Source organism: Callospermophilus lateralis, chromosome 6 (assembly GCF_048772815.1).
Source record: "Callospermophilus lateralis isolate mCalLat2 chromosome 6, mCalLat2.hap1, whole genome shotgun sequence".
In the NCBI taxonomy this organism is placed as follows: Eukaryota; Metazoa; Chordata; class Mammalia; order Rodentia; family Sciuridae; genus Callospermophilus; species Callospermophilus lateralis.
In genome coordinates, this window is record NC_135310.1 from 161451023 (window position 1) to 161467663 (window position 16641).

The 16641-nt window shown below is 44.4% G+C and overlaps 2 protein-coding genes and 2 non-coding genes across 4 annotated transcripts in view; all 4 read right to left on the minus strand.

The window, feature by feature from the left end:
* LOC143401644 (uncharacterized) overlaps window positions 1-16641 on the minus strand; it is a 742139-nt gene that overhangs the window by 273462 nt on the left and 452036 nt on the right. The window lies entirely within an intron of this gene.
* On the minus strand, window positions 469-540 carry Trnam-cau (transfer RNA methionine (anticodon CAU)). Its single transcript has one exon. It is a non-coding gene; the product is annotated as a tRNA-Met (tRNA).
* Trnag-gcc (transfer RNA glycine (anticodon GCC)) lies at window positions 840-910 on the minus strand. Its single transcript has one exon. It is a non-coding gene; the product is annotated as a tRNA-Gly (tRNA).
* Window positions 8463-9404, minus strand: LOC143401648 (olfactory receptor 2B2). The gene has a single exon (XM_076859313.2). The coding sequence runs from the start codon at window positions 9402-9404 to the stop codon at window positions 8463-8465; it is 942 nt and encodes a 313-aa protein (XP_076715428.2).

Genomic DNA, 16641 nt, shown 5'->3' on the forward strand with positions numbered 1-16641 from the left:
TTGAATACGGGTGTTCAATGAATTAGACATTGTGGTTTTTAACTAATATTAAACAAAACAGAACCTAAGACGTGCCAGGTGGCACCAGACCTTGTTCTAACTACAATGAAAAACTACAGTGTTAAGACACAAAGATCTCTGTCCTGGTGAATTGATTTCCTATGGGGGAGAAAATACTAAGAGAGTAAACAAAATACAGTTTATTAATAAATGCCGAGGAGGAACACGGCAGGGATTGTTGTGAGAGCCATTTTACATAAAGCTATTTCCTTTCAACTGAAGTGGCAGGAATTTACTTCTGGCTCACAGTATGATAGGAGCAGAGATAGAAATATTCCCAGTGATGGGTTAATATTAACTTATCGCCTCGCATTTCTTAACCGAAGTCTTGCTTTCTGAAACGTGTATTAAAATCTTAGGAGAATTTTTGGGTGAAAATATCCTTGAAAAGGCAGGATAAAAAGAAACTAGCAGAGGATGGTTTCGATCCATCGACCTCTGGGTTATGGGCCCAGCACGCTTCCGCTGCGCCACTCTGCTTGCTTGGCCTCAACAAAAGATAATAGCACCTTTATCATTTCCACAGAAGGGCTCCCCGCCCCATCCCACCTTCAGCTTCTTGCAAGCGAATTGTTTGTCCTGGTTCTTTCCTAAATAAAAGAACCCAGAGGACAACTAGCTGGAAACACCCCAGAAGAGAGCAGCTTGATGTTCCCGCAGGAAACTAGCCCATCTGCATGCAGCCTGCTGGCTTCGTTCTCCGTGAAGAAGCGAAGTGCACCAGCACCTAGAGGGGAAGCAATGGCGAGAAGGTTAAAAAGCACAAAAAAACATTAGTTTGCATTGGCCGGGAATCGAACCCGGGCCTCCCGCGTGGCAGGCGAGAATTCTACCACTGAACCACCAATGCTTCACTAGCGTCTTCCTTTCATGGTACTAAGAATGTTTGCTTTACCTGCTTTTTTTTTTTTTTTTTAATCAAACTGTTGATATATTTTCCTTTCAAAAAAGTAAGCTTCAGTAATTTCACTTTTACTAACAGAGCTTCAGCGGCCCTTCTTTCTTTTTTCTCGGGGAAATCCCACTCACTATGAATTGAAAGCCTCAGGCAGCGACATAGGTGGACTCTCGGAGCTGGACCGGGTCGAGGCGGATCAGTGGGGGAACTTGCGGTGCCTTGAGGCTCGCGCAGGGTCACGGGGCCGTGAGGGGCGGGGTCGTTAGGGTCAAGGGGGGGCCGTGCGCGTCGGGGCCCTCAGGGTTGTGGGGGGCCGTGCGCAGCGGGGCCCTGAGGGTCGTGGCGGGCTGCGCGTTGGGGTCCTGAGGGCCGTGGGGGCCGTGCTGCTCCTGACCCGGCTGGCTCGCTGCGTCCCGCGTTCCCGGGCGCTCCTGGACTCGGAGGCGCCCTCCGACGAGCGTCGCTGGCTCCGGAGCCGAGGGCGCCCGGAGACCCCCGCGCGGACTCCGGGGTCTGGAACTAGAAGCGCCGCAGCAGAGGAGCCCTGGACGCTCCTTCAGGCACTGGGAGGGCCAGGGCTCCAAGGGACCCGTTGGCGAAGAGGTGCAATCGCGGTACGCGGAAGTGAGGCGGTGCGCGGGGTGGGTAGACCTGGAATCGCACCGGAGGCGGTCGGAGCGCGCGCGGAGGCCGAGTGCCGGAGTCCCCTAGTGCCCGAGTGCCCGAGTGCCCGAGTGCCCGAATGCCGAGTGCCCGAGTGCCCGAGTGCCCGAGTGCCCGAGTGCCCGAATGCCGAGTGCCCGAATGCCGAGTGCCCGAGTGCCCGAGTGCCCGAATGCCGAGTGCCCGAGTGCCCGAATGCCGAGTGCCCGAGTGCCCGAGTGCCCGAGTGCCCGAATGCCGAGTGCCCGAGTGCCCGAATGCCGAGTGCCCGAATGCCGAGTGCCCGAGTGCCCGAGTGCCCGAATGCCGAGTGCCCGAGTGCCCGAGTGCCCGAATGCCGAGTGCCCGAGTGCCCGAATGCCCGAATGCCGAGTGCCCGAGTGCCCGAATGCCGAGTGCCCGAGTGCCCGAGTGCCCGAGTGCCCGAGTGCCCGAGTGCCCGAGTGCCCGAGTGCGGGCGGCTCTGGAAAAGACGGGAATTCTGAGGTGCGGTCTAGGCTGTGCTTGCCGTTTACAGAGGCGCCGAGACGTCGAGCGGCAGCGGTGTGTGTGCGGCCACCTCCCGCCAGAGTTCCACTGCGGCCGAGCACAACTCCGCTCCCAAAGGAAAAAGGGGCGGGGAAATTCCCCAGAATTTTTAGAGTTTGAAAAACTATTGGGAGACAAAGGGAAATAACATCCCGCTGTCTTTTATGAAAGTTACCATAAAAATCCTAAACTAAATGGTGGGGGGAAAACCCAGCAGTTTCAAAATTAAAAACATGTTTAGTGAAAAGCGCTGTTTAGAGAATGCAGAGACCAGGCACTGACAGGAAGTGTGAATAGCCTACCTGATGTCATCCAAAATATGTTTAAAAAGATTGACTCAGATTAGGAAGAGGTTACTTCAGAGGATCCTTGGGACAGGGAGAGAGACCGTTGCGGTAGGGAGAACACCCTAGTTTTGCAAGCGTCAAATAAAAAACAAGTCTCAGCTTGGAAGCAGATTCAATTCACAATTCCTGGTCCCAGGGAGAAAGGGACTCTGTCCATCGGAAGGGGGACTAGTGCAGCAACGGCATTTTGTGCCAGGCCTTCCTCTGACTTCTGCAACCCTCATCCTTCCGCCTGACCGAAGCCCAGAGGCCCCTGGTTCTGTGGTAAGGCCTGACTGCATTGCTCCCTCTACTGGTCAGTCAGAACAAAGTGCTTGCTACCTACACTTTGGTTAACTGTCTTTCCTTCAGGTACTGAACTCTGGCTTCTCTTGTCCTGAGCCATTACACAGTCCCTCTGAGGCTAGCAAAACAGTCTCTGATCTAGGAGTTGATCATGTCATCCTTTCATTTAAATTCCTCACACGTGGTTCTTTCTAGCAGGGGCAACAAAGGATGACCCCTCTCCTGTCCATCATAAAACACGTAGGCTGACATGTCCATAGGCAGGTTTATAAGAGAAAATGACAAAGTTATCTGATATAGGTTTTAATTGGCATGGGAACTTTCAGAACTATTCTGAAAGTCCCAGGGTGAATTATTTTTGAATAAAGCATGAACAGCCATGTAGAAATGTGATTGTACAAAGAAAAGGTATGAGCTGATAGGAGCAAACTGAAGGGGAAACCCAAGGAGGCCTAACATATAGTCCAGCTAGGTGTTGGGCTGAACTTCAAATAAAACCGATGTAAGACAGCAGTGAAAAAACCAGTGAAGTTACATGTGCATATAGAGAAGTCCTGCACAGAAAGAAGCCTCCCAGGACAAGAGGGCAAGTGTAGAAAAATCCTCTGACTTCTCCTACTCTTTCTTACTTCCCTATAGCTTGAATTTTGGATGTCACACAGCTTAGTAGTGTGCACCAGTAGCTTTGCTGACAACTAACCATGGAGTCACAATAGGAGTGGTCACTTTTTTATTATTTTAAGAAATGTGGAGGCCTCTTCATCCATTGTCCCTCCACCTGGACCTTCACAACTGTCTGATGAAGGCATTCTGACACCAGAGGGCTGAAAGCTCCTCCCTCAGAGCATGCTGAGGCCACCATCATCTGAACTTGTGGCTTATGAAGATCCATGTTCAATTCTGCAGGTGCAACCCCCAGATACTTCACTTTCTCTACCTCCAGTCTGTCCCCATGCCTCAGACCACTGGCTCCTTTGTCCTACAGATGCCCCTGAATCATATCCTCATGGAGGCCAATTTGACTTGGGGCTCCCATCTCCCTACACCTGGTGAATAATCCATTTCTCTTCTGCAGAACCCATTGGTTTAATGGTTGGCATCCTGCTCTGCCTGGGAAGCTGTCCTCTTTGGATAACAAAGACCCATGATTGACACTCATATAGCACCCAGAGCTACAGATAGGAAAGGGGCATCAGGTGGGGGTGGAGACCAACTGGAGGAGGATGAAGGGAGGAAATGCACAGTGACTCAGGGTTGACTTATGCAGAAGACTGTCCCAGGTAACAAAAGTGGCTGGAACAACCTGCCTCCTGACAGGTATGTTTGCTAATGTACGTTTTCTCCGCAAAAGGGCAGCTTTTCAGAGCTCCTCCTGAACCTGCCATCTGTTAAAACATGCCACAGGAGTGTATTTTGGGATAGTACACCAGACTTCTGCAGTCATCTTTTGGGGAAGTGTGTCCTAAGCATCCACATTGGCAGACTGTACAGCTAGAGGAAAGAATGAAATCCTGCCTATTGGAGATCATGTGTCAAGTATGCTAAGCCAGGCACAGAAGGACAAGTACTGCACATCTCTTAGTGGAACTAGAACAAGTCCATCTCATAGGAGTCGAGAGTAGAGTGGGGGAATCAGAATATAGAGAGAATGGAGAAGCTGATCAGTGGGCCCAAGTCAGATGGGGCCAGAGGCTCTGCTGTGATGCTGCACAATAGGATGACTATGGATGACAATCATGCCCTGCACATTTCACAGAGTGGGAAGACAGTTCTTTGAGTGTCTTCCCCATACAGAAATGACAAATGCTTGAAGAGATATGTTTAACCTGATTTAAACACTACCCAATATATGCATGTATCAAAACACCACATGATAGGCCATTAACATGCACATTTTATATTTTATCTAATCAGTTTAAATAAACTTAATTTATAAAAATAAAAGAATGAAGTCTATATCTTATAGACAACGTATACTGGGTTTGTTTTTATACAGTCTGGAACATCCCCTCCCCACAAAATGTTAATTTTATGAGGGGCTGTCGAGTTTCTCACGACTAAAACACTCCAGGTGAACTTGGCTATAGGAAATAATCACACAAGAGACAGAGATACCTTTTTCTTTGGGTCCTGTGATGGCTTTTCTGACCTTAGTGGTCCACAGAAAGAGAGAGCAGAGCGTGTTTCCGAGTGCTCATGCTGAACCCTTTTATTGGGGAGAAGCCATTCAAATGAGGCAAGGGGTCAGGTTTCAGGGGTTGAGTCTAACTTCCTGATGTCTGCTGTCAGCAGACTGACTGACATCTAGGAAGGCCACACCCAAAGGCAGAGCAAGAGAAGAGGACACACAAAGGGAGTTTCCATGGAACATTCTATCCCAAACAGGGCAAAGGGGTAGGATTATAAAAGAACAGGTGAGTGTAGCCCAATCCCAGGGTAGGCCTACTCAGAAGACTGGCCTTGCTATCAGAGCAGGGGAAAAGGCTGAGTCACGAGTCATGGCACTATGTGAGAGACTACAGTGGTCTTTCAGATCCCAGGGTGCATCAGCACTGGAAGACGTGGTAACTCAATGTGGCTCCCCACAATGGGCTACACAGTTCTCAACAATACAGATGGTACAGTGTGTTGAATGATGCCCTCTACCCCCAAAAAACATGTCTACGTGGTAATGCCTGTAATCTGTGAAAGTTATCTGCAAAAAACATTGTAAGGAAGTTCAAGGGGAGGCATTTATTTAAATTATCTGGGTGGATTCTGGATTCCATCATGAATCCTTAGGATACAGGCAGAGATTTGACAGAAGTGCCCAAGGAAGAGAAGAATGTAGCTCCCTTCCCCACAGGTGAGAGTCAGGTGGCTTCAGGGAAGAAGCACCCAAGGAGCACAGAGCACCCTTCAGGGCCCTGCTCTTTCTCCTCCCTACTCCAGCCTGAGTGTGGCCTTGGCTGACCCTGGATTTCAGACTGTGGCCTCTGGAACTTAAAAAAACTAAATTCTGTTGTCTTAAGCCACCATAATGTGGCAGTTTACTTTAGCAGGGAACTAATACCATTGGTTACTTCACTTGATCCAAAATTTTATTTTATAGAAGTTATTTTTATATCTAACTGGATTCCTCTTATATTGTATTGGTAAAGCCATGGGCTTCTTGGTTGGAAGGGATCTTACAAGCTGTGTAGCCCAGTTTCCTCCAGTGTTGAAATTACATCTTCACAGAGCTGTCTGCCCACCAAGTCATTCCGTGTTTTCCAGGGCTGACTTGTATGTGCAAAGTCAGAATAGCTTTCCCAGCCCTTCTCTTACATGCTGCAAGAGACCACCTCAGTCTGACATTTCCCCCAGGTTTGATTATAGCTATGGTTTTCCCTACCTGTATTGGTTCCTTTGATCATTAACAGGTTAAATGATTGTGACAAATTTGATTTCACTGTAGGAAGTTCCTAAAACAGAATTTAAAGAAGAAATGCATTGTGTCGGTTTCTTAACTCAATCTCAGCGTTCCTTTTTCCCATATGCCAGAATGCTCAACTGTTTCATCACAGTGTGAGTCCTTTATTATATCATGCTAAACAATCTGTCAATTTTCACCTATTATTTAGAAATGTGACCTTTATGAAACAAACTGCACTGTGCTCATGACCACCCTTGATGCTTGGTGCTTGGTGCCAGCCACTTGCTCTGCTTGGCCTAAGCATTCCCTGCTCCACATGGACACACCCAAAGCTCCAGAGCTCTTGAGGAAGCATAGTGGTCTCACTCCATGTTTCAGCCACTATTCTGTGCTGGTGTTTTAGTTTTATAGACAGCTCTTAAATGCAAATCTCCAAACCAACAGCTTATCAGCCTCTGATTATCAGCACATATCCCCAGGTGAGACCCTCGGGGATTCACTGCCTGTCCTGTTTCCACTCCCTGCAGAAGGTACAATGAAGTAAAATGTCCATATTGAGTCATGCTAAATTCTACCTCTTTGTTCATTACTTTTGTTTTTAAGTTCTATTTTTAGATTTTATGACAACATTTCTCTCCCTTCAGTGTCATTTTTAGCTTGTTCAGCCTGTCCTCATTCAGTTCATGTCATGTATCACTAAATGCCCATTCTAGTAGGACAGAGATGTATGTCTGTGGCAGTAGGGCTTCTTTCCAAGGCCTAGTATTGTATTTTCACTTTGAGTAGGGTTTCACAGCAGATGGGAACAATTATTGCTCCATATTATGCAAAAGCATGATGAGAAATTTTGCAAACTCTACGCAGAAGTCAACCATGTCACACACACACACAATATTCCCTACTGTAATCAGTCTGTAGCTTCTAAAGCACCGAAATTTAGATTTTTGTTGTCGTTGTTCTAAATGAATCTAGAATGGAGTTCAGTGATCATATATTTATTTACAAATTATTTTATTATATATATTTATAAATATCTTGATAGCAAAATATTTATGGAATTTTGTTGTGAATCTCTTTAAAATTTACTAGTACACAATATATTGAATCAATTGTTCATTTTAGAAAACATAAAAAGAGTTAACTGAATTTTAGAAGCCCTTCAAGGGACTTGGATGTATGTCACAGTGTTAAGATAAATCATGGCATTATAGTGAGGCAAATATCAGTTGTTACTATAAGGTGTTGAGGAAAAAATGACCTAATGGTGTTTCTTAGTTATTGCATTTTCTGTTTTTGATATATTTGGTGGAAGAAAGCATTAGAAAAAGAAGGATAGTGAAAAGCCGTTAATTGCAATGCAACAAATCACACAATTAACCAGGTAGTTAACTAACCCAGCTACTAACCCAGAAGGCAGTTGCCAACATGCAGATAGTTCCTTCACACTTTGATGAGTTCTAAAGTCCTGGTGCAAGAAAAACAAGTCAGTCTGTGCTCCCTGAGGGCTGAGTACTGAGCTAACTGCTTTCCTCCTAGAAGATCATTGAACGTGCAGTGGATGTGGTTATGTGACGAGCTACCAGACTTCACGCAGAAAGAGAGAGAATATACACAGTAGGAGAAATCAGAAAGAAAAGTGTCAGGAGGCAGTGACTTGATTCGGATGTGAGCTGCAGCTGCAGTTTTATTTGGTGGATGGGATGGGATGGGATTTCAATGCAGGAGAAGTGGAAAGTACAGAAACAAGACTGGGAGATCAGAGTGAAACTCTGGGAAAAATTATCATGGATTTTAGTATTGCGAATAATGTTGCAATTTAGGCTAGGGCTGCTAACCTTGTGTTTATAATCAAGAAGGGGCTCTGGGTAGCTTTATAGCCTTCTGTTAGATTTGCAGATGTCTAAAGGTCAGTGTGTGTGTGTGTGTGTGCGCGCGTGCGTGCGCGCACACGCGCGCGTATAAAAGCATTTTATTTTGGGGGGAAGAATTTCTGGGCTTTTTATTTAATCTCAAAGAAGTCCAAGACTCTTCTCCAAATATACTAACCAGGGTTTATAAAGCTTGAGAATGTAAAGATTTAAAACCACAGAATTTGGGGGAGTCATAAAAGACTAGTTCTCAGGACCACCCAATAAACACACTTAAGCAGTAGAAACAAATGCAGTTCTCCATGGAAGCCTTTCATTTGCAGATCACCATGATCCTCTTGAGAGTGAAGCAGCAGAAAGGACTGAATGAAGCCTTGTGAATCCTCTGGCCTTTATCAAGGCCTGCCATCAGGTATCCCTTACTTGTTTATTAAGAAGGCCCTTGAAATCAACCTTTTAAAAGCTCCCTTTACCTCCTTGTTCCTAAGGGTGTAGATGATGGGGTTCAGCATAGGTGTGATGATTCCATAGAAAAGAGACACCATCTTCCCCCGGTCCTTGGAGGAGGGGGATGGCGGCTGCAGGTACATGTAGATGGCAGTGCCATAGAAAAGTGTCACCACAATTAGGTGTGAGCCACATGTCCCAAATGCCTTTCTGCGACCTTCTGCTGACTGTATTCTCAGCACTGCTTGGACGATGAATGTGTAGGATATGAGGATGAGTGTCACGGGTATCAAGAGAAACAGCACGCTGATGAAGAACAGCTCAGCTTCGTTGGCTGTCGTGTCAGCACAGGATAGCTTGAGCAGCGCGGGCACCTCACAGAAGAAATGGTCCACTTCTCTGTGGCCACACAGTGGCATGTGGAGGGTCCAGGTGGACTGCAGAACCGAGTTGCTGAAGCCGCTAACCCAGGAGGCAGTTGCCAACTGCAGGCAGAGCCCATGGTGCATGATAACCGAGTACCGGAGGGGCCGGCAGATAGCCACAAACCTATCAAAGGACATGACAGCCAGCAGAAGGCATTCAGTGGAACCCAGGGCCAGGAAGATGAAGAGCTGGGCCACACAGCCACCATAGCTGATCACCTTCCTGGTGCTGCGGATGTTTACCAGCATCTGTGGAACAGTGCTGGTGGTGTAGCACAGGTCCAGAAGTGAGAGGTTGGTGAGAAAGAAGTACATAGGGGTGTGGAGTTTAGGATCCAGATGAGACACAAGAATTATTGTCATATTGCCCAAGATGGTCAAGACGTAGGAGACCAGGAACACCACAAAGAGCGGAAGCTCTAGCCAGGGTCGATCTGAGAAACCCAGCAGGATGAACTCCTGTGGGGCACTCTCGTTAGCCCTGCTCATGATAAATGTCCCGACCTTTGGTTTCCTGAAATAAAAAAAAAAAAAACATCAGTACATTAATAAACATAGTATTATTGATTATGTCAGTTAGCTACTCATTTGGCTGGTGACTTGCACAAATTTATAGATTGATCATATTAAGAATGTGAAAAAAAATGGTAAAAATATAAATATCTACTTGTTGAGGTATTTCAAAAATTGACAATTTTGTAACAGCTTCTTAGCAAGATGACTTTGAAAGTCAAAGCGTATCAGCGATGCCTACATTCACAGGGCTTTCCCTTGGCATTTCATTGTTACTCGGTTCTCACTGCTTTCTATCAGGCAGATTACAATGCTGTTCCTGCCTTTCCACTGGTTCTGATTTATCCTCAATGCCTATGAGATTCCTTGGTTTGGGGATTAAATTGTTTAACCTCCCCTTCCCACTATTCATGCCCACCTTCCAAATGAATGCAGATAGGCTCTTCCTAGATAGTTATCAGATGTAGTTTAAGGAGACACACTCTTCTACTTTTAGAAAATGTGGAATTTGTACAGGATGATTTAATAACATGGCATTTGAAATTGTCAGGCCTTGGGTCAGACAGTTCCCTTTCAGGTTAGTTATAGTGCTCTGGGAATGTTCTGGTCCTCTGATCTTCAGGCTCCTCGTTTGTTTTCCTGATATGTAGCATGATTGCACACTTCTTAGTCTAGATGCTGCCCTCTAGAACAGGGGTATGGATGAAAGAAAGTGCAGTGATCCAAGGAACGAGGTTCTCATACAGATCATGATGTTTAGACCTTCAGATTTCCTGGGTTGCCAGTGGAAAGGGTGCTGCCTGATGAAACTCACTTTCCATTCCTCATGTAATATCCAATGTTATCCAGAAGGCAGGGACACAGGGACCAGACCTAGCCATCAGCCCCAGGAATGGGGACACAGGGACCATCCCCAGCCCCTCAGCCCCAGCAGCAGGGACCAGACCCAGCTATCAGCCTCAGCAACAGCCTCAGTCACCCTTAACAATAGGGACACTGGGAGCATCCCCAGCCATCAGCCTCAGCAATAGAGACATAGGAACCAACCTCAGGCATCAGCCTCAGCAACAGAGGCACAGGGACCATCTGTTGTGAAGTACAAATGTCCTCCATGCATAATGCCCAGGACAGAGAAGTGCTATGGTCTGCAGAGGAGCAATGCTCATATGAGAACTGTGATGCTCCTAGCAGAGACTGCTCAGAGCCTAAACCTGAAGGTCTAGTATGCCAACTCTCCCAAGGAAGTCTCAATGATAATTATTTTATTAATATCAGAGTATATATTATTCAGCTTTATTCACATTTACCCAAAGGTTAGCAGTGTGTGTTTCAATTTTTCCTACTTATTATAGAATTGTCAGTCTCCTGAAAAATATCCCTTGACCTCGTCTGATATGGAATCTGAGATATACAGACAGATACAGAAGTGAAGTGATGTCCCAATGTATCTCTAAGAGAGAAGGAGCTACTAAACATACAGGAGGAAAACAGTGTCAGCCGCATGTTAGATGTAAACAGAAGGCCCACTGTGAAGAGAGTCTCACCCTGGGAACTGAGGTGGGCGTGTAAAGCTAACTTGACTTTCAAATTTGCCTTTTCTTCCCCCACTCTTTAATAAGTGTGTGTTACTTTAGAAATTTTTAAAAGACTGCCTACTCACCAGTTCGTTCTCTGCTTTCTTCTCTCAGACTAACCTCGCTTTAGGGAACACTTTGGTTTCCATGCAGGTACTAATCTTCATAAGAAATCCAATTTTAAAAAACTCTTGATACTTCCTTAAAATTCAGGCAGAAACTAGGATCTAAAGGGTGGGCTGTGGGAGCATTTCATCTTCCTTTAGTCAAAACATATTTTGCCAGAGAAGCTAGGAATCCTGCAAAGCAGGTTGTAGCTCAATGACAGATGTCCCCCACTTCACAGAGTCCTTGAGTTGCACAGATTCCCTCAAACCCACATTGTCAGCGTGTCGTGTGCCTCGGGTGCACCCCTGCCATCCTGGTACAGCTGCAGATGGAGTCACCTCTGCTCTGGGATTCCTGCGTGGTGTGGATGGTTATGATGTCCCGCCCGGCCTGCAGCACCAAGGAGGGGAGCGAGCTTCCCTTACTACCCGAGCCCTCTGGCCACCAGGGACCAAGGCCTGTTCTCTCTCCAATCTGGGTCTCAGCCCTTCCTGACCCAGTGCTGGATTTGGAGATTCTCCTTAGAACTCAGCAAGGCTGCCTCTTCAGGGATCCTCTGCTGAGAAAATCATGAATTCTCTGTTAGCCTGACCTCCTCACTCTTCCATTTGCTACAAAGTAGCAGCTGCCTTGTCTGGGTGTCCAGGCAGAGGAAGAATATCGGCCACTCGCAGGAAGACCTGGGTCAGAATAAGGAGGATGGAGGCTGGAAGGCAAGGGGTGGCTATTTCAGGGACCACTTGCTCACACCCAGCATTACCCAGTGTTTGCTCATTAACCCGTCTTCCAGGGACCTCAAATGCCATTCACTCTTAGCAGCATATCTTTAGATAAATAGTCGTGGTAAAAATTTGTTTTACAAGTTTTAAGTAATTTGAAATCTATTCAAATCACTGCTTTCAGGAGTGAAGTGTTAATAAATAAAGAGTAAAAGAAAACAATATAAAACTAGGGTGCCTGATCTGCCTCTCTGACATCGTGTCCAGCAGGCTCCGGACCACTTGCTGTGAACACCTGCCCCAGTCATTTGCAACTTGTGCTCATATCTTGGGGCATCGGATAGATTTCTCCAATTTCGGGTAAAGCTGCCTTGCCAGCATACCAAGATGATATTATTCTCTTTTCAAGTGGGAAGTATGCAACTGAGCTCCAAAAGAATTCATTGAATTTCGTGAGCTGCCCAGCAGACCAGAAAGAGCACAGTGGAGGTGGAGCAAAGCAGAGGTTAGCAGAACCCAGTTTCAGAAGCTGCTCACAGGGCTTTCACAGTGTTTGTCTGTGATCACCACAGGATGCGTTAAGCCAGTTTAGAGCACATGCCAGACAAATACTGATGTTCACTGCCTTTTTTAACCTGTGTATTGGTTGGCCTTTTTGGTCATCACCCTTTTGAATTTTCTCATTCCATATCTGAACTTGAGTATTCAAAAAGATGAGGTTCAGCAGAGTTTCGAGATTCTCTTTTTAAACATCATCATGAAAGAACATCAAGACAAGAAAGGCAATAAGAGTTTTAGTCCCCAGTCTGCCTGAAAGCCATTGCTTAATTTAACAGTAGTAAACTGTAATAAACTCAATAGTTTGGATATCAGTTTCACTTTTTATAACATGATGTAATTGATGTTTTCCTTTCATCAAAGAATTGTTTGATGTTTTCTCAAATTACCTCACATCCACATGAGACAGTCTTTCAGAAACCTTCTTTTGGCTAGAATATAAAGATAAATGATACAAGTCATTTTATTCCCCATGCAGCTAACACTCTGTAGATTGGTTTATCAGGACAAGGATGTTTGTCATAAATATTTTCCAGTTCATAAAAGATGAAATTTGTAGGCAGAAACATGAATTTTTATGCTCAGAGAAATTAAATTGCTTTCTCAAGTTCCCAGAGTAAATTAAATAGCAAACTGAAGATTAGAACTGAAGACTCTCCTATATGTAAAAAGTGACATTCAAACTTCAATGTAATTTTATTTAGTAACTTAAAAAGTGTTTTCTGCTTACCTGTGATTGTTAGCATTAGAGAAGATCTTTATTTTTATGTTCAAGAAGTCTTGCTTTCAATAGGATCAATTTAAAGTGCACAGATAAATGACATCCTCCTGTGTTTCTCCGTTGTGCAGCAACTCAGTGAGACACAAGGACTTCCTCAGTGAACAGCGAGCTGTGGGGTCTCCCATTCAGGGCTGGCAGGTGTGGGGGCCGCCCTGCAGGTGCTGGAGTGTGCTCTGATGGTGTCATTGGCTCAGAACTCACATCTGTGCTGACCTTACCGACCTTTCCCAGTCCGTGTTGCCACGGCTCCAGTACTTTCCCTGTCAGGGTCGGCTTCTTGTCTCTGGCAGAACTCTTGGCACTGCACTGGTGAGTCCCTTCCCCACCGATTATAGTGGCTTGGCAACCCTGGGGAGGGACCTTCCCCACCACTGCACGCCTCTGGCATCGTGGATTTGCACGAAGGAAGCCTTTCTCTGGGGACTCTACCCTGAACTTCTAAGACAAAGGAAATGACCATGGGACTAAAATACCTTATCAAACAAAAGTCCCGGTCTGTAGTTGTGCTCTGGATTGGGATTTGTGAACTCTTGGGTGAGTTCTCCGCAGCCGCTTGCTTCCTCCACCAGGAAGGAATTCTTTGTTTCTCAGGTGTCGACTGAAGTTAGACGACTAAGCCTTCGATTTCTACATCAGAAGGAGTCTCCAGTTGTTTATGAAAACTGCTTATTAACTTGGTTTGGGACATATTTCACATAAAACAACTTAAAAAGTAATTAAGACATGCTCAGCATATTTAGTACATCTCCTCATTCATGGATTCTGACTCTCTAGGCTTAGTTTTTTCCTCAGCTCAAGATTGTGCATAGACACTGAAATTGTCTGCCTTAATATTTATTTATAATATAATATTTAATTCAACCAGAATGGAACATATAGTTTATACTCTGTAGTATTCAGGTTCATTTCAATTTCTTTCCTAGATGGATTTGGAAGAAATACAATTCTGGAGAATATTTCTTATCCATGAAGTAGGAAAAATAAGTTTTTTACAAATTTGGAAAAAAGAAAAAAAACAGAAATATTTCAATAGAAAAATGGCAACTTATATAAATTAAGCAAGCTACAGAATGGAAAATCAAAATTACCATTAGAGATGAGAAGATATGATTGGGCTATTAAATAAAAATAAGACATGTTAAAGTAATGATGACAAAGCTCCCAACTCATAATTTTCAAGATGAGAGTTGAAGTCTTTACTGATAAAATTAAAGGTAAAATCCCCTCCTTCCACAAATGGAGGATCTTGAAAGTATTACAGGCTTCCTAGAGAGGCATATGGCAATATTTTCTAAAAATTTATGTACACTTTCAGTCTAGTATATGATTCCTAGAAATCCATCCCATGGAGAAGTACAAAGGGTAAGGACAAAGGGAAAGTGATGTTCTGATAGAAATATCGTAATGGCCAGAGACCGTGTGATGGTAGGGAATTTACTAAATAATTAATATACTCACTGAATGAAATAATATGCATCTGTCTAAAATGAGGGATTATTGCTCTAATAGGCTTGCAGGTATTTTCCTGAGGTGTTGCTTTATGAGCAAAATGGGTTCTAATATAAAGTAATATTTCTTATTTCTGAAGAAGCAGAGAAATATACATAATATAGTCCCAATTTTGTAAAATAATGATTTAAAACACACTAAATAGGATTTTCTGTATTAGCTGTATGAGAATATATGAGAAAATACAAGTGCTTTTCTCTATAATAATAGGAAAAAAACACTATTTAGATAATTAAGAAGAATGACCTGGAGAGAGGAAGAGGCAACGTCTTCTCAGTAAGAAGAGAAGGAAGAGGAGGAGGAGAGAGGAAAATGGAACATGTAACAAAACTGGAAGAGAAAGCAAAAGCTTTGGATACAGGTAAACTTTTAAAAAATGTAATACCAGTGGTTTCTTATGGAGAGAAAAGTAGGAGTAAGAGCAGGAATGGTGAGGAGAAAAATTGTATCACATGTGAAAATTTTTAACAATATTTTTTAACAGGTTGCAATTTCAAGAACAAAACCAAACTGTAAAAAGAAAGTAAACCAATGGTGAAGCAAGAAAATATGAATAAAGATGAATATTTGTACTGCAGAATGACTAAGTATGCACAAGTGGACATTGATTCAGATTCTTAAACTTAGAAATTACCAAGTGGTACCCACTTTCCCAGGTCCTGAAAAGAGAGAAGACCCTTCCTCCAATTGGCCAGGTGCTCGGTGCTGAGTCCTTTGAGAAGATTGTCACTCAGTACTTCCAGGAGACCTGAAGAATGGCAGTTCACTCATTGTCTCCATCCCATGGATGTAGGATGAGGCCCAGGCAGTTTAAAATAGAATGTGTTAGGAAACTGGGCATTATGTGGAAATTCCACTCTGTTTATTGTTATTTTTCCTTTTGCACAGTCACCCAAAGAACCCTGTGCCTCCCTTCCTACTGCTAGAACTTATTTTTCAGAAAGCTACCCATTAGCACAGCTCTCATTTTACTTGGCAAGAATTCTGGAACAGTCTATTTTGAGTGCTATTTTCTGACCATTTTATTTTTTTAGAATAGAAAAATATATTGACTTTTACTACCAAATTCTATGGTAGCAAAGTCAACAGACAATGGTGGTTTTCTGTAAGATAACATTGTCATAGCTTGGGAGGTTGGAGACATGGCTTCTTGGGCCAGGGTAGAGGTGGCTTAGGACACTCCCAACTCTGGCTACCTGTTCCTAGTGAACTCCTAGCAGCCATTACAGGGGACAAGGATTGTCTTAAGTGAGCAAAGGGAGTGTGGGGCTTGCTCCAAACAAGGGCAGTCAAGACCGATTTCCTCACTGAATCCCACTCATGTGGCTGAAAAAAAAAAAAAAAAACCAACAAAGCCTTCAGTACAAAAGCCCCATGCTCCGTGTTGTGCACATCCTGTGTGTGTGCATGCATACCTACACATACATGTTCATGTGTGCATTTTTGAAGCATTTGCAAGTTGTCGACACGATGCCCACTGCCACCAAATTCTTCAAAGTGTATAACCCAAGGACAAGAATGTTTCCAGTTTAACCATTTCTGTTGGAAAGTAATCTTGATACAAATACTACCATCCCAGCAATACCACATACTTGAATTATGTTTTTGCCAGCTTTTTTTGTTGCTGTGACTAAAAGGACCTAACCAGAACAATTTTAGGGGAGGAAAAGTTTATCAGAGGCTCACGGTTTCAGATGTCCCAGTCCATAGAAGGTCAGATCCATTCCTTGGGACTCAAGGTGAAGCAGAACATCATGGCCGATGAGTGTGGCAGAGGGAACCAACTCACATGATGATCAGAAAGCAGAGACGGGGTCTCCATTTGCCAGATACAAATAAATACCCCAAGCCATTCCCCCAATCCCCACTTCAGTTACCACTCAGTTAATCCATATCAGGGGATTAATTCACTGATTGGGTTAAGACTCTCAGCCCAATCATTCTCCTCTGAACCTTCTTGCATT